The sequence below is a fragment of the Egretta garzetta genome, unplaced genomic scaffold, assembly GCF_000687185.1.
Source record: "Egretta garzetta isolate BGI_Z169 unplaced genomic scaffold, ASM68718v1 scaffold598, whole genome shotgun sequence".
Lineage (NCBI taxonomy): Eukaryota > Metazoa > Chordata > Aves > Pelecaniformes > Ardeidae > Egretta > Egretta garzetta.
In genome coordinates this window covers 1,798,303-1,821,492 of record NW_009260621.1, presented here as the reverse complement: position 1 = coordinate 1,821,492, position 23,190 = coordinate 1,798,303, and the positions used below count along the sequence as shown (strand labels likewise).

The window sequence follows — 23,190 nt, the reverse complement described above, 5'->3', positions numbered from 1 at the left end:
GGTGATGATGAGAACGTGAGCTTTGTTTGGTACAAAGGTCTGGGAGTGCCTACTTCACATCAATTGAAAGAGACAGGTATTAACCTGTATGTTTGAAATACAGCGTGTTGTTATTGCTCTGAGATAAACGGAATTACCTCCTCTTAAAATCAAAGGTAATCTGTTTTACTTCAGTGAGATGTGGTGATGTCCACAGAGAACAAATCACTTTTGGCAAGTGGAGGAGGGATTTTCTTGGCAAGTTGGAAGAAGCATCAAAGGAGGAGAAGAGGGATGGGATGCAACACAACTGGTTTTAATCACACATAACAGTCAAGTTCCTCTGGACAGGTCTACTGCCTGATATGCCATTGTAAACACTCTGGGGAGCCTGGATTAAGAGAATGGAAAAAACAAGTGAATGGCATAGAGGTACTCAGGGCAGCCAGTGGAGTAACCGGCAAAGCTTTTGCCAGTTGGCATTATGCAGTGATATATTGCTCCCATTAATGTAGTGCCCCGGTACCATGACTTTGATTTTTAATGGGTGTTTGGTTATCCAAGTCCATGCCTTTTGCTGATTTTGACAGTCACAGCTCCTCAGATGACGTTGCACTTCTGTTTGACATTAACAATGAAGATGCTGAATTGGTTATAACAAGGATGCACTTTCATTCTCACTGTACAACCACCAGGGAGAGGGAAGATTCTCTTATTTCAAGCCAGTTCAGCTCTGATGTGGTCTGAATTGCTCTGGAGGTACCAGTTCCTTCTTCTTGCCTGTCAAAGAGCCCAAAGTGGCTGCTCCCTAGACTAGGCACACTGCAAGCTGCCTGAATGGATGGGATACGTCTGGAGAAAAAGAGCTTGGGCAAATATTTCTTGACAGGACTGTTACTCTTGAATGACTGTCTCCTCTGGAAATTGCTGACTTTTTCACTAAATCTGGGGGCAGGGAATGTACTGATTTTATTAGAGTATTCTGTAGGAAACTAATGTTTCACTGTAACTATTACAATACTATAAAATATATTATATTATCATCTCACATAACATGTCAGTTTAGACTAGGTTATATAAACATCCAAACAAGAAAGTCAAACTAAAAATATTTGATATGATCATTTCAGTATTTCTGAAACAAAATATTTTAGAACATCCACTCGGCAATATGTTTCAAAATGATGGCTCTCTCTTCCAATTAGGAATGAAAGGACATTTGTAATGTCTGAGTTGCCTTCAGAACATGAACAGCTTGAGCTTTGATGGTTGCTGGAGCTGCACAGTTGGGATCACTGTTCAGAATGCTGTAATAATTGCTTCCTTACATTTTGCTTGGGTTGCAGTAGCATTTGGGGGCTACTGTCATGGCTTGAGGATCTCTTTTGCAAGGAACTTTACATTCGTATAATAAAGATAATATTTGGCCTTCAGTCACACAGAATAGAAGCACTGGACCTGATACGGGGAATCCAAGCATTACCAAGAGCTTTGGAGGTGACATGGCAGAAATTGGCTTTACTGCACTTTGGCTAAGTGTTTACTTGAATAGTGGTTGCCTGGCAGAAACATCTGATGGAAGGACTGAGTGGGTATTTAACTCATTACCTGTCTGTGGAGAATGAGGGCTTGAGCTTGAAGGACCCTGAATGTTCTGTGAACCTTGCCTCAGACAAAGTCTTGATCTTGGATTAAATTTCTGGTAACGTTGAGATTGGGAACAAGTCTTAAATTAGCACCAAACAAATGGGATTCAAACTCCCATTGCAATCTGATGAGCTAAAGACTTGTTTAAATGCATGTTTAAATAACTTGAAATTTGAGGCAGAGCAACTGAGTTGATTATCCAGTCTTTGAACACTAAAGAGCAACTGACACATAGATGATTTGTAAGCAAGAACTTCTGTTTGAAATTTGTGATTCATTATTATTATTATATACTATGGTAAAGTCCAGAGAGCCCTGAACTTTTAAGCCAAGAATGGCCCTTACCCAAATTCATGAACATTTAAGAGTGGCCTAGGCTGTTGACTGGGAGTTCTGGAATTAAAATATACCTTGGAAAAAGAGGAAACCAAAATATTATTCAGCCTGCAGCAATCTCATGCATTTAAGCCCCTGGAGGGCTTGTGTTTCTTTATTCTTGAGGTTCATTATGTCACCAGAAAAGCTTTAATATTTTACTGTGGAAGCAACATAGCCATGAAACATTAATTTCCAGGAATGTGGGAACCATGAAATATGTTTTTTTCTACCAAATTAAGTTTTTACTTGTTTCTGTTCTCACTTAGTTAAGGGAACCAATTTTCATTATACATTTATGTATACGTACTCTGGAAATTCAAATAGGAAACACGTACAAAATACAGGAAGAACATTTCTACCTTGAAAAATGTATTTCACTGATAACAGTGCCAGTCATTTATAGTCTACCTTTCAACCTAAACCACTTTACATTCTATATCCATCTTGGAACCACGCCTCTCATTACTGAACTGCACCCACTCTGGTGTGTAAGTGAACAGCTGATATATTCTGCCCTGCAAGATGTGGCAGCTGTTTAGATTTGTATACAATTGTTTACTTTCCTATTTCCACAATGCCGTTTTCTCACCATTGTAGTGACCAACACCATTCAGATATGCCTGGCACAGACACAATTGTACTAGGATCTCCAGTGGTCCCCAAGTATTCTGCACCATGGCAGAGGTCTCTGGCTGGAAAAAAAAAATGGTGAAGGGGAAATTAATTTGTAATCTACGTAAAGGCCTTTTAAATACTCTCCTGTTACTGCTAACCAGTGTTACTAACTACAGGACTTATGCCTCCTTCCTGTAAAACAAATGACTGGGTTTCCTTCAGATATCTGCATGTACTCATATGCATGCAAAGACCACACCAGCTTTTAGGAGCCTCGGCAGAATGAAAGCATAGTAGTGGCTTAAAGGGAATTTGAAGCACTTAGTTCTGGGGACAATTCCAGACTGTAAGTGTTCACCTAAGGTTTTTAACAATACTAAATTTATGCCCATTACCAGTTGATTAGAATGGAAGAATTAGCCAAAACATTCCAGAAGCATCTGTGTCATGGGAACCATAGGTTTCTAGGATATATGACACGCCAGAATATTCACCAAATCACCAGGGTTGTTTTCCTTAATGCTACAATTAGTGATGGCACATTAAGAGAACAATTATTCAATAAGATTTGATGTCAGGAAGCCCTCTGCCATAAATTGGAAAGTCTCAACATATGCAACCATATTGCTAGAGAAGATGAGTTATGCAATTAAAATCAAAACTGGATTTGTTATCAAAGGATGGCAAAGTGTACTAAAATCCAGTTGAGAGGTTCCCTGATCTTGTTATCTTTAGGCTTCTATGTGAGTTAAGTTAATACAGATGACAATATTTGACACAGACAATTGTGCCTACGCTCATGTGGAAGATGTTTTATAGAACCCCTTTCCACCAGAAGATGGAGATTTGTCAAAATGCAAGTCTTTAAAAAGTCAAATCAACTTGGAAAAGTCTGTGGTTGTGTGGTTTTCCTTCATAAAGAATTTCAAAATTATCCCTTCTTGTCCTCATTCAGAATGAAGCAGAATTTCAAATCGCAAATATTTTGCAAAACAAACTTCTGTCTTCCCACTGTACTTTCTGTGCCTACACAAAGAGGACAAGAAACTCAATGTGTAATTTCTGTGAGCCTTAAGAAGATGGTATGTATGTTAGTATTTTCAAATCCAGGCTTATACAGCTGCTGTTTGAATATAAATCATAGATGCTTTTGGGTTACACTAACACCCTCTGCAGTTTAGTACAGTTGTTAATTAATACAATACTGTATTAGCTCTTCTTACAGTCTTACTATTAACACCCCATGAAATCCCATTAGCTCTGCATATGGTGCCAGACTTGTTCTGAATGTGGGAAAGAAAGAAATTTACAGTGGTATGAATAATAAAGAGAAGCTTTCAAGTGGTTTCCACTGTGAACACTTTGAAAAAATATTTTCCAGAATGTAATTTGTGGGGCAATCTTTTCACAAAATTTCAACGCAAACATGCATATATTTGTCATCTAAGTATTTCCCTGGAGTGCGAAAGCCTTACACACCACTATTGTTCTGTGACAGAAACATCAGGAAGATAAAGTAGCTCCTAAAAATGGAAAATTAACCAGGTTGTCTTATTGTCCATACTGACAGAAGTGCAAAAAAATAAATAAACTTCATAGCTGATGCCAACAAATGGATAAAACTTTCCTTGCATTTTTGGTTTAAGTATTTTCAAGTACAGTTAGTGATGACAGTAAAAATTTGGGTTAGGTTTTCCAGAAGTTATCTGAATTTCCTGCTTCAGTGACCCGACAGATCCTTCTTAAATTCCAAGAAGACTTAAGTGCCATAGTAAAAGCCAGGCTTATTTGTTAACACCTCATACAGAACACTCCAAAATGTATTAGCCACTACAAAAACTTCAGACCTTATTATTTTCTATTAGTTGAGGTTTGCCCAGTATTGACTCCTTAACGAAAAAGAGATCTGACAAGGAGCAAAAGAACAGCTTTTAAAAACGGAGAGAACAATGAGGCAGGCAGGATTTAGAAGCAGACTATTTCCTGGAGAAGCTGGCTCAATTGTAATTCTCTCCTGATCCTTTAGGAGTTGCTGCCCAAGAGTTGTAGTAGTAGCAGTGTATGGTTAGGAGGATTCCAGTAGATGCTTTTCTTCTTCCCAGTCCTGCGGTTCCTCCATAGTCCAGTCTCTGCAGTCTCACTATGCAATCAGGAATGGCCAGGGCCTTTCTGCATGGCCAACATCCAGACAGGGACACACTGCTCAGGGAATCCCTCCTGCCTCTCCTCTCGTAGAATGGTGAGTCCACTCATTTCAATGAGGCTGTGGAGGATGTTCAGGTCTCGGATCACACTACTATCCAGACAATCCAGGATACAGCCCTCCCTGGCTACATTGTCCTTGAGAATGATAATACCATTATCCTTCAAGCCATTCTGGCACCGGATGAGAAACTCCAGGAGATCTTTATCTGTCAGATATCCTACAGATGAAAAGATGGAAAGTAGATCACTATTAACCATTCAAACAGACTCCCCCTTTACACATCAGAATGGCGCCTTGATCTGAGTTTCCACACCCTATTTATTGCAGGAGAAGTTCTAGTCCTGACAGATTTAATTATGAAATCTTGAGCAAATCAATGAGATCAACGGTTACAAACTCAAATCAATATTTAGGATCCATATTAGTAGTAGCAACAGATGTGGACAGAAGTCAATGGGAATAATGGAGAAAATACTGGGTGCTGAAGGGTTCTTTAATCTGGTGGTTAAAGTCATAATAAGAATCAGTGGCAGGAAGCTGGAGCCAAACAAATTCATATTGGAAATAAGTGACAACTGTTTAACAGTGTAAGTAATTATCCATTGGAAACTACCAACAGAAGTGGTGTTTACCACCTCTTGAAGTCCTCAAATCAAGCGTTGAATTTCTCAAGATACGTTTTAATTGAACACAAACTACTGGCTCAGTACAAGGCTAAAGGAATGAATATAACATCTTGTGATATAGTGTAGGTCAAACTAGATAATCTAACAGTCTCTTCTGTTTTTTAATGCTATAAATCTCTACAGCTTCATGTAACATTATGTACTCACCAAAGGAGTTCTGGATCAAAGATCCAGTGAGGAATGCAAGACCTTCCAAAATGCCAAATAAACTCTTTATATTACCCCATACTGTTGTGATTTCTGCATATATCATATACATTTTAAAATAGTACTTTTTTCCAATATATTGTTGAAATTGTGTTTTTTATCCTTCCTGCTCAAAGATCAATACTTCTGTTATGTTGAGATCAGTAGTGCATGGCTCAGAGAAGAGCAAAATGAGAACTCTCGTATGTGAAATATCAAAAATGGATTAACAAGGACAGGTGGTCACAAACTGAATGAATAACTTGAAAAAAAATAATAGCTTGTATTTTCTAGTAAAAATATTTCATTTTCTAGATGGAAGATTTAAACTTTTCTCAATAGAAATTGTCATTTCAAAACCACATTTTGACATAGCATGTCAGGTTTCTTTAACCACCCCCTCAAAAAAAGGAAGAAGAAAAAAAGCACCAAAGCCTAAAGCTGAATACCTTCAAGTTGAAGGAAAAATGGTATTTTCTATATTAAATGTAAACTTGCATTTTTATTTTTTCATAAAATAACAGCCTGAGCTCATATACTTATGCATACATAAGACAATTCAAGATTGCATCGGCAAGATTCATCTAAGCTTTTAAACACCTAATTTGGAACTTAGTGTTCTCTTAACTTACCTTTTAGCCTAGTTTCCTAAGAAAATGAGATCTTGATAGTGTTGCTCTCTACCAGACAGTCCTGTTCTTGCTCCACCAAAAAGCATTGAGCTTGTTGGCATATTTCAGCCAAATTCAAGACAGGGGTTAGAAGTTTGATTAATATTTAAGATCACTACATATTTCATTGAAATTGATGGAGGAAGGAGATTGAGATTTGTGTCTATGCTGAAGAAAAGGCAGCCACATAGCTGATCACCACAGCCTACAACTCTATTTAGAGTTCATGTTGACTTGGATTTGCTCAAAAGATGAGGCAGGAGCTACATTTACTGCAATGACTGATTGTTCAAGAAAGTAAAAATACAAAGGAAAATGATACTGTTCTGAAGCAATATGCTCATACAGCTATAAAGACCTGTTCTAAGAAGCTCAATTTCATTACTTTTTAAGACTATGTGTAGAGGACAAATAGGTGTTCCTGAATAAAACCATCTCCTGTGCTAATCTCTCTACCTTTATCTGTCTTTTTGCCTAGCAAGAAACTATCATCTCCAGGGTTTTGGAGAGAAGCAGTTGTTCAGGCCTCCTCTTGTGCTTTAGAATAATGACTTCTGTCAGCTGAAACTGCACTATGGACACTTAGGTTCACAGATTAGGAGAAAACCTTCTTTCTGGAAGGACAGTTAGGCCCTGCAGCAGATCTTCTAGAAAAAATTAAGAACTTTTTTTTTTTTGTGAGTAATGTAGCCCACATTATCTATCACCCATCTGCTGCTCTTAATGCTGCAGGGCGTTCACTGGGGTGTCTGCACAAGAAGCAGCAGATATTTCTTATATGGGGGGGGTACTGTGGGACATATCTAAGTGAACCTGTTTGATAAGCATCAGTGCATGTATAAGGCATGATCTGGTTTATAGGAATTGGTAATTTCACTACAGCTTTTTTTTAGAATGTTTCCTGAAATACCCCCAAGTCTGGATAATCATCAGATTCAGAAATCCCTGCTCACAGGTGAGGCGAACCCTCTGTATCTGTCTGCAGCACTGGCAACTAAGGAGGATTCCTGCTCAAGTAAGCCCGTATGTAAGGCCTACTCCTCAGCTGCACCTTAGCATGCAGGCTACTCTTCAAGACCATGTACCTTTCCCCAGTACGTGATCAGAAAAAACCCAACTTGATTTGTACCCACTGTGCATGTGGCTGGTGAGAAGTCTCAGAAGTCTCTTGTGAGATTTTAGGAAGCAGTCCCAAAGATTTGAGAAGCTCCTTTTACAGCTGCACCGTTCTTTTAACATAAACTTTAGCACAGGCTGTATAGTTCTCTGAGATGCTGGGCTGGATTAATCATGCTGCACTAACCTGAAACCCACTGAATCCAGATGACATCATATCTTTGTGGGGCTGGAGTGAATTCCTGGAGGCTTTTGCAATAATACATCTCTACTCTGTCCTCCTTGCCCTGCAGGTAGTTCGGGACCTCAGCCAGGAAATTCTCCATCATATCCACCAGTTCCACGCTCTTGAAAACTGGTAACAGGACATGCTTGCTGATACGACCTATCCCAGAGCCGCAGTCCAGGGCGCGGTTGGTGCCAGCTTTCCCCACCCCCTGTGGGATACAAGAAAATAATTTGAAATCTGAAAAATACCACCTGAAAGATCATAGCAACCGTGTTACCCTCTATGGCCTTTAGTCCACCAAGCCTAGTGTCTTGTCTCCTTATTTGTGCAGGGCTGTTGCAAGATTGTTAAAAACCTGGGACAGTATCAGTACAGCTTTGGGTAGTTAATGTGTGAGCTGAGCTGGCCTGCTATGTTCCTAGGTTGCTGCTGAGGGACTTCCTCACTGCAGCCTTGCATTTGTTGCTATATAGTAAGTTTTCGCTTGGTATAAGAAGAGACATGATCTTTCACAAGCTCCTAGCTTTCTCAGAAGATCCACTGGTCTTTGTAAAGTCCTTGCAACTTCATCTGCCAAATACCTCCCAGCCAACTACATAGCTAGATAAGCCTCATTCTGAGGCCTGTAGAGGCCTAACAAAAAAGTAAGCATATACCGAATACTGCATGCAAGAAGTAACTTCTGCAGCACAGAACTCCCAAGGTGCCCATGGACATCTCTGCAGGTACACAGCACCCTTGGGATCAGAGTGCAGTTTTCAAAACAAGCTGTGTTTGAATGAAGATCTTGGAGTTGTAGGTAACTTACGAAAACTCAAAACGTTTGGACTGGAGCATACAGAGAATTTCTTTTTTAGGCATAGAAACAAGAAAGATGATTGAGTAGATTTTGGTTAACTGTTCCTTTTTTCTTCATAAATATCATATTTGGACAGAGATCAGACATGAAGAAATGTTGCACAAAGGCTATGTCTATAAGAAAATAATGAGTCACTGTAAAAGGAGCTTTATAATGAAAGCTGTATTTCACCCCTAAAGCTTCCATTCTAGCTATAAAAAGGCTCTTAAGAGCTTGCTGCTGTTCCGTAAAACAGAAATTTTAAGACTGTACATGCACTAACTGTGGGATTGGAGCTCCCCTGGCCAAAATTATCTGTTAAACAAATATATTAAAAGCAAATGTAAACACCTTTTCCCTGTCCCCTGGAACCGAGTGTTGAAGTGAAAGCTATGGGCCAAAGTCCCTGCTGCAGCTTCACTGCTCTTAAAGGAAATAAGCCCAGGAAAAGTCTTGCTCTTCTTGCTTATCGGGAGACCCTCTCTGTAATGACCAAACATAAATCATGTAACTCACTGCTTTTTTGGCCTTGTTTCAGTGGGTAATTCAGTAGATTATTAAGGTCAAAGGACAGTACTGTCAATGACATGACTATGAATAGCCCAGCTGAGCATCTGGTTACATAGAGTAACTGTAGAAAGAGCACAAGGACCTTAAAGGCTCTCACCAGTCTCCAGGGCTGCTGGTCCCAATTTGTATACCTAGGAAGATTAATCTCCTGATGTGTGCAAGAGTCCACAAGCCTTCAACCCTATTGGACTCTGGAGACTACCTGTTTGTAGTTAGACAGAAAATGTGAGCCATTCTTCATTCACAGGCTATGCTTAGGAGCATGTGGCTTTTACTGAGGACCAGACTAAGCTGTAACAAGGAGCTCATGAATGGAGATGGAACTGTGCCTTGGATCTTTACAAGGTGGGTTTCCATACTGTTTGCTGGCAGATACATACAGGCCTACAATGATGTGATTAAGTAAAAATCTTTGAGAAAGCTGGTGAGAAAACTGGGATGATTTACCAAAACAACTAACAGAACTTGACAAAAAGCCATTTAACAACTTTGACATTTGTGTTTCATAGAACCTACAGTCACAGTACCTCACTCGAAACAGGGAATTCATCTCCCATGATGCGTCACGGCAAGGACCTCTGATGACACATCTCCATTTGCCATTGAGAAGAAGGAAAGGGAACAATCATGGGAGATGAAGCTTGATCCCACACTTCGCTGAAAGGGAGCAAGAGCATCAGGCAGTCAGTTGAGAAGCCCTGTGAAGCACCATGGCTCCATTTGCAATGAAAATGTTGACATAATTCCATGTTCAGCTAATATATTTTCAGGTTGGAAGTGCTCAGAGCTTTGACAAGGTATTAACATTTTCTTTGGAAGGCAATCATTTTCCCAAAAGCCTAATTGAGTTGAAAATCAGACTCCTTATTTTAAAAAATAGTATAAGTGAAAAATTTTAAGCCAGAACAGGCTTCAAAATTTAAGATTGACCGCTCCTCTGATTACCTGCTTCCCATTACTCAGAATCACTATCATTTAGGACACACGCACACCCAAAAATTCTTCTGTAAAGCTAGATAGGGCACTCACAAACTTCCTTAGGGGTAAAAGAGCTGTGGAATATGTTCCTGATGCTACTTCAGGTCTTGGAAGGGCACAAAGGCAGTGTAGATATGTAGGATAAAAAAGAAATTGGAATTCAAGAAATAGATAAAAATCACAGTGATTTTCTTTCTAAATTAAAAAAAAATATCAGGTTTTCAACATCATCTCTTCCATCCCTCTGATCAAAAAAGATAAAATCACTTTCAAGAAGCTTTTCAGTCAACAAGTAACCAATCAGGCAGGTGAACTGAGGGCAAGAAAGGGAGAAAGGGTTTAGGGCAGAAAGGGAGCTATAAAGTTAATATAATCTCTGTCTGTATTATTTCACACACCTATAGCTCACAACTGTTCCTGAATTAATGGTTTATTTGGTTTTTTTAATTTCCTTTTTCACACATTACCTCCAGATTAGGCACTTGGAAACACAGTGTCTATGTGGACATCAAGGCTTTAACTGGCCTTAATACATTGCCATAAGTAGGCAGTGCTATAGCTCAGCTGATAACCCTTCAAGTGTGACTGTACCTAAGACAGCCTATAGCTTGTCTGTACAGCACTGTTGGCTCAAGTAATGTTGCTCTTGGTTTGAGTTCTGCCCACACACACATAAAACCTCTTAACTTGAGCACAGTGGCACTTTTAACTCAGTTTGACTCGCCTGGGAAGGAGACAGGCTACAATGTAGGTGAAGTCCTTAGCCCTTTCTGTAATTCCTTCCATGTGCCCAGGCAAGATAAATTCTCCAATGGCAAAGAAATCTGTAGCTCAGTTTACAGTGGTGTTAAGAATCATGCTAAGAAATGCCATACATGAAGGTATGCAACATCAGTCATGTAAGGGAAATGTCATTGTGTGGCATTTCCACACCAGCCAAACTCACTCAAGAGGGGTAATTTGAGTGGAACTGGGCAACTGTTTTTTAAGGAGCACTAGTTTTGCCAGAAAATAAAGTTTTGGAAGAATAAAACTCTCTGTGAAATTGATATTTCAAAGCTAGAGAATAGTTATAGCCAAAAAACATGGGAAAGAATGTTGAAAATGTCAAGATACTTCTTCTTCACAACTTTCAAGGAAAAAAAAAACTTGTCAGTTTTTCATTTTTCATTTTGGAACTGACTTATGTCTTGAAAACAAGGAGAAAAGTTTTTCTGAGGGTAAAACAATACAAAAATTTAAATAAGTTGATCTGAAACTAATTTCCCTATTTTCTGATTTTGTTAAACTACTTTTTAAAAAAGAAAGTCTAGTTTATATTAGAGTGAAACAAATTGCTTCTTTCTATCTTGATTATCTTATTGGAAAAGAAAATATTCATTGAGCCGTAAACTTGGGAAGGCATAACTCAAATTCGCTTTACAACAAAGTCACTACTACAGAAAGCCAGTAAATATCTTTATCTGGTCGAGTAGGATTCAAATTGCAGTAGTAAGAAAGGAAAATAAACCATAAGTAACATAACCAATTGACTGTATCTCAACAGAGGACAGGCTTTAACAAACTAAATCAGAACTAGAAAAATGTGCAGATTCCTTTCTGTTCCTTTTTTTTTTTTCCTTGTTTGATCGTGGCCATTCAGAGTATCCTTTCTATCCCTGGCTAATAATAGGAGTAGGAACTCTGCTCTGGAGTATTTTGTATCTGTCATCACACCTGATGCATTGGCTATGATTTCTCTTTGGCATGTGAAACTGCTACAGACTGTACTTCTTTCCTTTTCGGGTCTTGGAGATGAGAAAGCGTAACAGTGTGATATAAACCTGCCGTTCAGGGAACTGAATCTATATGATGTCTAGAAAGCGTGAGATCTTTCTCTGAGTACACGCTCATTGCACCACTTAAATTCCACAAATGTCCTTAAAAAAAGACTTAAGTAAAATTTAAGGAATACACCTTGAGCTTGTGTTTTGCTGGCTCACTAGCCCCCAAAGGCTCCCTCTATCATGTACAGCAAACTTTGCCACCAGTTGCCCTTCACTGCTATACAGGATTTCTCTCTGTTGTTAAGCCACACTCATTTTCCATCCCAATCCATTTAAACTGTGCCCTATTTTATATACAACATCTAATTAACCTATTGAGCTTTTTTTCCACAGTAGATCATTAAGACTAAAAAAAGGTCATCTGGCTATCCCAAATTTGTACATTTGAGGAGAAAATGAAAGATCTATGGTAGCATTATATAGAACCAGTAATTTTGTGAGCAGGAGAACTTACAATATTTGGTTTCCTGTAGCTCTGTGGATTCTTTAGCATCTAATACTGTTGTTGAGCTAATTTAGTGGGCTTTTCCCCTGGGAAGAGGGAAGGGCAGTCAGAAAACCATCAGGCCACACTTTTAAACATTTGCAGATTCCCAAAGACACATTCAGGCATCAACAGGATTTTCAGAAACCTACGTGCCAAAGTGATACTGCTATTGTAGGTGCTTTTAAAATCCCACCTGGTATCTCTTTGCATCTCAGGTCAAAATAGACCTTTGAAGATGTTTACAGACCTTTAGAAAACTGCCTGTAAAGGTCCCAGTGACACTGGAATGTTCAAGAAAAAAATATTTTTCCTCATGGGTAGCTTATTCTATATACTCCTAATGTTTGGGGGGATGGCATGCGGGGAGGGCTGGGTTTTGTTGCAGCATTCTCAGAAATATCTATAAATAGGCAAAACAGAAACTTGGCATTTAGTAGCATCAGCTACTTTCCCAAATGGACTGCAGGAATTTGCACAGACAAATCTCCCACTGAAGCCAGAAAGGATTTTATCATGAAAGGTCCCAGTCCTGCACCGAGAATTAACCTCCCACCCAAACACAGCTATAAGAACTTGCACAATCTTCTCTGAAGCTTTGGAGCATAAGAAAAGGATGCAAAACAGGTAAATAATGACATAGGGCCAGGCAAAATTTTATTTTGTATATGTATTCATGATGATGCATGACCTGGCAGAATACATTGCTAGACCCAATGACAGACAGTTATAACCTGTGTCTGCATATCAAATATGACATATGGTGCCATCTAAAATATATGTGACTGGGCACAGTGCATGTCATTTATGACACATCATCACTGCTGCTCACAGAAGATGGGATTAAATGACTCACCCCAACAAACTTCCTGAGAAACTCCCTGGAGGATTCAATGTCTGTATTGGAGAGCTCAATGTAGTCTCCCATCATGCCCTCTTCTGTGGCTGGCACCTCCCGGTAGAAGTGTTTGGCCCTGGCGTAGAACTGCATCTCCCCATTGATAACTTGACTTGTCAAAGCGTAAAGTTTCACTGCAAGCAGATAAATCACTATTTTATTGTTAATGACAAGTATTTCTGGTTTAGTTTATTGCTCTGGAGGCACAATGGCCAAGATCTATAAACTTACATTGAGCCTTCAAATCACCAAACCTCTGTTTCTAAAGCAAAGGTGCAAGGAAAGCTGTTGGATTTAATCCTGCAAGACCTTGAAGGGACACAGCCCCCCTTGGGCAAATTCAGTGCCTCCCAGGCTCAGACATTGTTTTTGTCATCCCACTATGTTTTCACGTCAGCAAAAAATCATTTCAAGTTTGAAGTGAACATGCATGCCAAAGAGAGCAAGGGGTTTGATTTGCTCCCAGAAAAGCTGTGGGTGGGATCAATAGCTATGCAGGGTCATAATTTCCACTATCACAAACCTAAGTGTTCTGCAGACTTCCATATATGCTTTCTAGCCATTGACAGCTGCACAGAAAGTGCACCAAGAAGAGAGTGGATGAATGAGGCACTTGCTCTGGTTTATTTTTAGTGATACTGTACAGCCTGTGGCACTGCAAGTAAGCTGAACCAAAGAGCAGATGGTAGTCTCAGGCCTAAATGAGTATACGGGGAGGAGGGGTGAGGGGGGAGACAATTTAGAAGAGGCAGTCCTAAATTTTCATGTGTCACAGATTAAGGAGCGAGATAATCAGGGGGTGATATACTGGAAAGTTCTTGTGTGCCAGCGGCTTGGATGTTTCTTTTCATTGCTTGGTTATTTTGCTGGTAATACACAGCAATCATAAGTTTGAAGCTGTTTTATTAAAACCTGTGAGCTTTGCTGGGTAAAGGGCTATTTTCCCCTATTCTTTAAAAAACTGAGCTCTATCCTCCACATCCTGGGTTTTCCTATACTTGACGTGCATCAGTATATCAAAAGTAGTTCTGTTTTGCAGCTCAGAAGTTTGGATTGAGGCAGGCTGCAGACAGTTTGCTCGGAAACTAGAACCTCTTACTATCTCATGCACATGTACAGGTGTCCAGGCATTTTCCCGTGTGTACGACACACAGCTACTCCCAGCCAGACCTTCCAACGAAAACACAACTACAAGCCTGTCTATGAAAGTTAAGCAATAAGGAGGGATGGAGTCACACTGGGAACAAGTTTTTGCGAGCACCACCTTGCAGTGTGAGACCAGCTCTGCTGCAGATTCCCAGCATGCTCGAGGAACTGGATATGATCCAGCAGCAAACACCTTTTGGGTTAATAACAACAGAAAGGGAGAGCTCCCTGCTGGCTGTGTATACAGAAGGACCAGGGAGAAGTGCTTTGTCGCTGCATCTATAAACTTCCACGGGAGCACTGCCGGTCACTGCTGAGAAAGGTCTGAGCAGGCCATGCCTTGCTTACGCTGGCCGGGGAACAGGAATTACGCCCTCCACACAGAGGATGAGAGCTAGGCCCAGAGGCCCTGAATATAAGCCTGGAATGTATTTATTGAGGGCAAGCAAGCTCAGCAGGGAATGATAAGTGTGTGCCTGCCCATCCTCAGCAGGAGAATGACATTTTGGAGGCAAATGAGGGGGGGACAAAGGAAGTAGGATGGGGAATAATTACCACCAAGGACCACTCGGAACAGAATAGTGCTATTGGGTTACACATAAGCAGCATGCCCGGCATATCCTTCATCCAACAAAAGCAGCATTACCAGCCCCTCCTGTCATCACCTGCTTAAGTCAACTGCCGAACGGATACTATTAAAGCTTTAATCCATTACACATTTATGTTATGCCTGAGAAATTTATACCACAAGAAGCACTGAGCCCAGCAAGGGTCAAACCTGGGAGTTTTACACACTCCACTGATTATATTCACATACTCAGAAGAAACCATTTAGCTGAAAAAATTAATACGAAGAGGGCAGCAACCAATCCCCAGCACAGCTTGGCCAGGGTGGCTCCCAGAGCCTGGGAAAAAGACTCCATCAGTGGCTGTGATTCCTTCAGTAAATGATCTCCATCTTCTCCCAGGAGTGGCACCATCTTGTTTTCTCTGTGTCTCTTTTTTCTCCATTTCAGATGCCAGCCTGTCTGGTGAGCAGAACTGAATCCCTGCATGTTAGCTTTGCAAGATCTTCTGTTTAAGAGTTCAGTGATGATTTCTAGGGCTTGTTTAGAAGACCTATCAAGGGACAGTGATTTATGCCATTCTGCTAGATTGAAGGGAAAGGCATTTACAGCCTGTCTGTACACTAGGACAAGGTGCTGCAGGCAGCTGGCAGCATGAACAACAAATATTCAGAGTCCTTCTACTCAAAATATGAACCTGACCTGAGACAATACATGGGGACGATATGCTGTTCAGAGTATCAGATCTGTAATGTGTGGGGACGATACGCTGTTCAGAGTATCAGATCTGTAGTGTGTGCTCTCAGATTTCTCACTCAGAACCAGTATCAGGGTTGCAGAATGCCTGCCGGGACTTGCATGCATAGACCAGCTGACTGGGCTCCTCCTGGGCCAGCTGGGGCCCCAGAGCCCTGCCTTACGTGCTGGCATCTGAAACCAGCTCTGGCCTCAGCATCCATAGAGTTTTCTCTACCTATCAAACTTTGCAAAGATGTTTTTCTGAAAGTCCTCCACCTGAGGGCATGCAAAGACACTGGCTAGTGTAAAGGGTGGCACTGTACCTGAAGTCTTCTCCTGCGGACCCACAGAGTCTCACTCATGCAGCGTGCAACCCGTACAGATTATTTCCGCCTCTTGCTCCCTCAGTGTTACTCCTCCCTCACGAATTTGCAACACTGCCAACTCTCCCGATCCACAACCCAATTTTCCAGACACAGCCAATCAACCTCACCTCTGATCTGCCTTGCAGCTGTGCCTGGCATGCAGGCTCCAGCAGCAGGACCAGAGGGAGAGGGAGGCTTGCCAGCTTGCGGGAATCTACCCCAAAGTGTGAGGAGGCACACATGTCCTTGTTATGTTGAGCTCTGCACGCCTCCCCCTCATCACAGGGCTTGTCTTGCCAGAGGCATCTCCCTTTCCATGACCCATGTGGGACTATCTCATGCATCAGGAAATGAAATACTTGTGAGGTCTGTTACAGATACACAGCCCGATTTCAATGAACTTTGTAAAGTAGGGCATGGGCAGGATAGGATGATGGAGGCTGCAAGTCTCTCAGCGATTGGGGCGGGGGGAGTAGCTGTCTTTCACAGACAAGGTTTTCAGTATTAAGACAGGTGACTTGTAAGGTTTAAGGTTAGAAATGTGTTTCCAGTAAAGTAAGAAGAAACTTTTTTCATGGCATACTTGGTCTCTCAGCTGAATTGGCTGGCAAGTCCCCGAAGTAGAGATGGCTAAAGCAAATTCACTCCAAAAGCAGGATGAGAACAGGAACTGGCTCCCTAAAGGTCACTCCACAAACATGGGATGTTAATAATTTTCAGTTGCTGCTAACACCGTTGGGATGCAGAGTGGTGACCTACAGCTGAACGCCAACACCTGGACTAGACAGAGAGTATCTACCTAAGCCCTTTTGACCTGCAAAGTCCGAAACATTATCTCTTAATATTTTCAGTTCAAAATTTTGTTTCCCAGTGCCTATAATCTAAATCTCAAGAGAAATGGACCATTTAATGCGTAAGACTGGGTGCGATCCCAGCCTGCAGTAGACTGTCTTACAGTCCTTGGTTGCAGGGTTTACTCAGCTAAATTTCCCTGGCAGAAGTAAATGTTGCAAGTAATTTTTTTGAAGTTTTTATTTGTGAACATTATTTCGTGGCTCCAACTGCTTTCTGCAAGATATTGAACTAATTCCAGTTTGGCTGAGTATTCCCTTTTAAATGCAACATCTGCTTTGTGCATCAGTTGAAAAATAGTTATCTATCTGGGTGCAGGGTAGAATTCACCTCTCTGCTGTGGTCCAAGAACCATTTAAGTTCTGTTTTATAGAGGATGAACATCAGCCCACCCCCAAAGCAGATTTTACTTACAGACATGTGCCTCACACACAGGAATATTTGTCTCTATGGACCGATCATCTGAGCTTTCCACTGCAGATCTCACCCCACTGGCACCGAGTCCCACAGCCCATGTAAACACATGCATAATTTCCAGCATCTGAATAGCTCCATTAAAGTCCACTGGGCTTAAGGGCATTCACACACATTTAAGTACATTGTTGGATCAGGGCCTAAAGTTACTCATGTCTTTTATTTATAAATGTTACCCTGGTCTGTAAAAGTGACATGTTTCTCTTAACAGGCTGTGATAGCAGATACGCTCAGCTCGTAGGTAAACATGCATAAGTGCTCTACCACTCAACCTGGCAACGGAGTGGGGGGAGTGTGGAGTTAGCATAGCTTGAAGCAAACTTTCTACCTTGCTGACCCTGGGCTGCACTGCAAGTTTCAATGTGAGGCTTGATTTCAGTGTCATTATTCATGCTTAGGGTTAAGCACACGCTTAACTACCCTGCTAGATCACAGTCTTAGTGTTGCTTTAGTCGTTTAATACTGTTTACACAGAGATATCTGGATCTAGTCTTGAAGCCTAAGAAGTTCCGTTAATTTCTGCTCAGTTCCACTCTGAACTGAACTGGAAAATGTCACTCTGCAGAGATGTTCAGACCCGCCACATTCTGTCCTCTCCATCACAGAGCACACTGCATCCAGGTTGGAAGGGACTTAACGAGGTCTCTAGTCCAAACTTCCACTCAAAGCAGGGACAGACATGAGGTCAGATGAGGTTCATTGGGACTTTATTCAGCTAGGTTTTGAAAGCCTCCAGTGATGAAGAATTGTACAACCTTACTGGACAACTTGTTCCAATGCCTGACTGTCCTCGCAGGGAAATAGTTTTTCCTTATAGGCAGTTTGAACTTCTTTTGTTTCCATTTACGGCCACTGTTTCTTGTCCTCCTGCCTCACACCACCGTGCAGAGCTCAGCTTCATCTTCTTCATGATCTTCTTGTAGGTGCTGGCAAGCGAATATTTGGCCTATGTGAAGTGGTCTCTTCTGGCTGAACATGCCCCACTCCCTTAGTCTCTCTTCACAAGGCATGCGCTCCAGTTCCCTCACCACCTTGGAGGCCATCCAACGCACTCCATGTCATTTTCTGCATTGGGAGTTCAAGACTCCATGTGTATGGTCTAATGACTGCTGCATAAAAGGGGATCATTACTTCCCTCAATCAACTAGCTATGCTTTTGTTAATACAGCCCAGGATACTGTTGGCTGCCTTTGCTGCCAGGACACATTTCTGGTTCATGTTCAGTTGCTGTCTACCAAAACCCTATCAGCTCCCCAGCCAGCTACTACCCAGCCCATATTGCTGTTGCCAAAGGCAGGTTCAGGACTTGGCATTTGCTTTTGAATTTCAGTGAATTTGAATTTCACTAGGTTCCCACTGTCCCCTTCCTCCAGACTATTTAGATGCCTCTGGACGGCAGTCCTGACCCAGAACTTGTGGAAAAGTCTTGCCAGTTGGCCACAATCTGCAAATGTGATGAAAAAGCAGTCCTTCTCCTCCTCCAAGTTATCGATAAAGATGTTAAACAGGACAGGTCCCGGGACCGACCCTTGTGGTATTCCACTGACCTCGAGATTTGACCACGACTTTCTGAGTCCAATCACCCAACCACTTTTTACCCATCTGATTGTCCATCCATCCAGACCATGACATCCTAGCATGCTGTGAAGTTTCTTGGATCTGTATTCACAGTGCACGAGCCACCCCACAGTACCCGTCCTTATGCACACTTTTACTTCATGGCAATAACCACGGAGGAACAGACGTACTGCATGTTCACATGAAATTTGGACTCACAGTACCTTCTGCATGGAGTCAAACTAATTTGGATAGGCTGGCAATAAGCTTGTAAGCTCTTTAGTGAAGTTTTAATGATTCAGGTCATGAAAAGCCTGGCAGAGGGGATCTTTAGGCTGATAGGAACATTTTACAAACCTTGTTGGCTGGGGATGGAAATTCATATAAAATCCAGAAAAGAAATAAAATATATTTTTACAAGAGTGAAGCAATTAGGCCTGGAAACAGCTTAATGATGGAGTGATGGATTCTCAGTCATTTGCAGTTCTTAAACCAAGGTATTTTGTCTTAATAAATATATAATGTGACCCAGTCATAAGTTACAAGCACGATGCAGGAACTTTTACATAAAATTCTAAGCTAGGTGTTCATAATGGTACCTTCTAGCCTTAAAATGATCTATTAGTACTTACACTAACAGTTAACACTGTAGAAAATCCTGCTCAAGTTTCTAGTATGTTGTGTTTATTTTCAAAACATATGAAAGAATAACATTTTCATAGACTTCTTGAGATTCCATTGACCTATAAATGACTTTCCTTCCTTTCCATCTTTCCTTCCTTTATATCGTTCACAGCTACCTACCACTAGGGATAGAAGTACTTATCTTTCATGTTTCATTTTAAATAGTTGCAGATATTGCTGCATTTGAAGACCCACATCAAAATACTACCATAACATGGAAATGCTTTTTCTCTTACAGGGCTCATGAATTCTACCACCTTGAGTGGAGTTCTCACTGGGGTCTGTATAGTTTCACACAATCAGGTAAGATAATCCACTTGCCTAAATGGATCTTTCAATGAGGAAAAAGCCCTCAAGAATTCACTGTGAACAGCTGTTTAACAGGTTGCACAGACACATACTTTCCATCTTAAATTCCTCCAATTCTAACACTGAGTGGAGGCTGAATAATTCTGCTTAAAAAGTGACATGCTAACTAATACAGACTCGAGTCAAATCTACTTTTTTAGCTATATTGTCCTGGGGAAATTTTGTGTCTTATTCAGGGTCAAATTTTCATAAGAAATGAACATTAATTTTCTGCATCTAAAAAAAATGTCTTGGCATCCTGTACCAGAGGCTTTCAGTGAAAATTGGCTATAAACAAACATTCTGGAAGCATTTTCCTCCCAGATAACAAACAGTAGGTTAGGCAGCATGCTGCAGAGATCTGGATTACAAAGACTCTTGGAAAAAAATTTAAAAATCGTTAACTTTCAAGCACTTGTCCAAAACAATACAAATGACAAGGCTAAGGACACACTGAATGACAACAAAACAGCTATCAGGCAACAGAAAGTAAGGCCTGTCAGCTCTCCTAGTTTTGCATTTGTCCTTCCAAGTTCCTAACAGGTCAACGCATGTTTTAAACGGTGCCAAAAAAGGGAACCATCAGCCAGAAACCAAACTTTCTTCCACTCTTGTGGTCTTTCCCTTGTTCCCCTTTAACAATCTGTGGAGTATTTAGGTAAAAAAACAGAGTACTGAATTAGAAGGAGTTGAGAGAGAGTACCGAATGGTTTAGCTAGCACTGTATTCTCTCTAGCTGGGCTTCTCAAAACTACCACTTACTGTCATTAAGGTGTCTGTACTCTACCATCTAACATGGTATGTCTTTCCAGAGCACGGTCACACATGCACACAGACGCTCCTGCCCACCAGTTACTCACCCAGAGGAAGCTTTTCCAGCAGATAAAGGTAACTCTGAAAGAAGTCATTTCGGATTGCTGTATGCAAAACGAAGGACATACTGTGCCGACAGAGTTCTTCATCTGTCTTGTGCCAGCGCGACTTAAAGGCCAAATGTGCTGCTTTATATGCCATGATGAAGACGTTTTTTGCAAGGGTGGGCAGTTGCTGTGGCTGGTGCTCTCTGGAGGACCTGTCCTTCTGAAGAGGCGGAGGCAGCGTCATTTAAATTGCGGCAATGTGCTGTCATTCTATATCAGGGTGTGCGTCCAGAGCAGTGCAGGGGGCGGAGGCGGGTGAGAGGGGAGTGAGAAATGCTGGCTGTTGGCACTGGCTCAGAGTAATCTCTGGAGTGTCGCCCTCTGAAACGAGCAGGTGCTGGAAAGTGATAAAAAAATCAGCCAGGAAATTGCTTAGCCAGGGTAAAAGTATATCTACTCCAAAAAATAGTGGCTTTAATTCCATTACACTTTTCCTAATCTATTCAGCCTTCACTTCAAAGGAACTCAGATATTATCCAGGATCTCCCTCTTTTATATCTCACAGGGTCATTTTGTTTCTCTGTCTCTCCTTCGCTATTTGTTTTTCAGTCCAGGGCACCCAAGAGGAAGGCCAGGAGTCAGAACATGGACATGCCTCTACACAAACTGTGTGTCCTAATAAACCATGATTATAGAAAGCAACAGATTCAACTTCATGCTTTGACACTGTGTATGGCAGGGGAAGCCACTCTCTATGTGCTACAATCTGCCTGGGTTCATTTAATCTGTTTAAAAGGTACATACTATCTACCTCATCAGCAGAGGGTAGCTGAAAGAAATTGCTGCCTGGAAACACAGGAACAGTAAAGCCAGGGAACGGTAAGAGCTTTTTGCTTTAGCTAACAAAATACAAAGAACAAAAGGAGATAAGTGCCCATTAACAAACTTAGCCAAATATACTGGCTGGAAAAGGCCAATATATTTGAAGAGGAGGAGGAGAAGAACAGGAAGGAGGTTCAGGCCACTACAGTGGGCAAAATTCTAGAAGAAGGGGAGTAGGGTGAGAAGCTGAAGTGCTTCTAGGATGGAGAATGCTAAGCTGCTGAAGGGGGCTGTGTATCCTAAGTATGACCCATCCCAGAGGAGGATCAGGCCCTCAAGGGACAAGGAGAGACAGGTACTGCTTCAAAACCTTATTGGCCCCTTGGTAATTCAGGCACTTGGTGTGGTACAGCCTCAAGCCTCCCGAGTTGCAAAGGTACCTGGCAAGGGCTTTGTACTGATTACACTGACCTCCACACATTGGGCCCATGAGGTTTTCCCCTTTTCATACTGTTTATTCCAGCTGTCTGCAGTGTAAGCACGCTATAACACAGCAACACACAATCAGAAAGTTGGATGTTTTCAATACAAAAGGGCTGCCATATGTCCTGAGCAGTACTGCAAATCTCAACAAACATATGATCAAACTTTTGAGAGCAGAACAAAGAAGATCTAAGCCTTCACCAAGGAAAATCGCTAGTAATTCCAGCTATGGATGATGCTAAGCAGCATTTAGCAATGCATCAATTAAAGAGTATTTTCCAACTCAACTCGCTTCCTTGGAGCAGTCAATCTCTGTACCTCTGCTTTGATATTATTTATCAGAAGTATTTAAGGGCAAAACCATCCCTGGGTATTACTGCCTTTCTCGTTTCCCCAACTACCATTCTGTACTGCTCATTCTCACCTAAATGCATTGGCACGCTGCTCCCCCAGCTGTTCCAGTCTACATGATCGCGCAAATGTGTTAGTGAACAAATCAGTGAATAAATCTTATTCAGAAAAATATACTTATTTTTCTTTCAAGTGGGATCAGTTCCCCAACCCAGCCTGCAGCTGACACAAGAGAATTTGTCATGTGCTACAATACTGGCTGGAACAGCCGCTTGGGATGGTGGTGTGGAGGAGGTAAGCCATACAGCCACCATACACAGCAGCCTTACCAATAATGCAGATCTCCGCTGTATCCTGTCAGAGAGGTGTGCTGGAGGTGGTTCCATGACAGCCAAAGGTAATCCAAGTACTGGAAAATATGTTTCTATGCTCCCACCCCTCCCTGCTCACGCATCTCCCCTGTTGGGGTCTCTGCTGAGCCATTTCAGCTTGCTACATCAGTTGGCTTTTTCTGTCCGGTCAGCACTACGAACCAGCTCAGTGCAAAGCTTACCATTGCCAGAAAAGTGCAAGAAGGGAGGCAGAAGTGTGCAGCTGAGGATGGGGTGGGGAGAGTGGGATCACAGCAGTGGTTAGA

The 23,190-nt window shown here is 41.5% G+C and overlaps 1 protein-coding gene across 4 annotated transcripts; it reads right to left on the bottom strand.

Annotated features, from left to right (window-relative positions):
• On the bottom strand, positions 1 to 21,188 carry METTL11B (methyltransferase like 11B). 4 transcript variants are annotated; one of them, XM_009645310.2, is made up of 4 exons: positions 20,898 to 21,188; positions 13,266 to 13,441; positions 7,672 to 7,921; positions 1 to 5,042 (listed from the first exon to the last, which is right to left on the bottom strand). In XM_009645310.2, the coding sequence occupies exons 1-4, from the start codon at positions 21,139 to 21,141 to the stop codon at positions 4,768 to 4,770; spliced, it is 945 nt and encodes a 314-aa protein (XP_009643605.1). In that variant the 5' UTR covers positions 21,142 to 21,188; the 3' UTR covers positions 1 to 4,767. The 4 variants fall into 4 exon arrangements, with proteins under 4 accessions (XP_009643605.1, XP_035756695.1, XP_035756696.1 ...); XM_035900802.1 differs by lacking the exon at positions 13,266 to 13,441 and adding an exon at positions 9,649 to 9,778 and having other exon boundaries at positions 20,898 to 20,986; XM_035900803.1 differs by lacking the exon at positions 20,898 to 21,188 and adding an exon at positions 9,649 to 9,778 and having other exon boundaries at positions 13,266 to 13,354.
• Between the last annotated feature and the right edge of the window lie 2,002 nt (positions 21,189 to 23,190).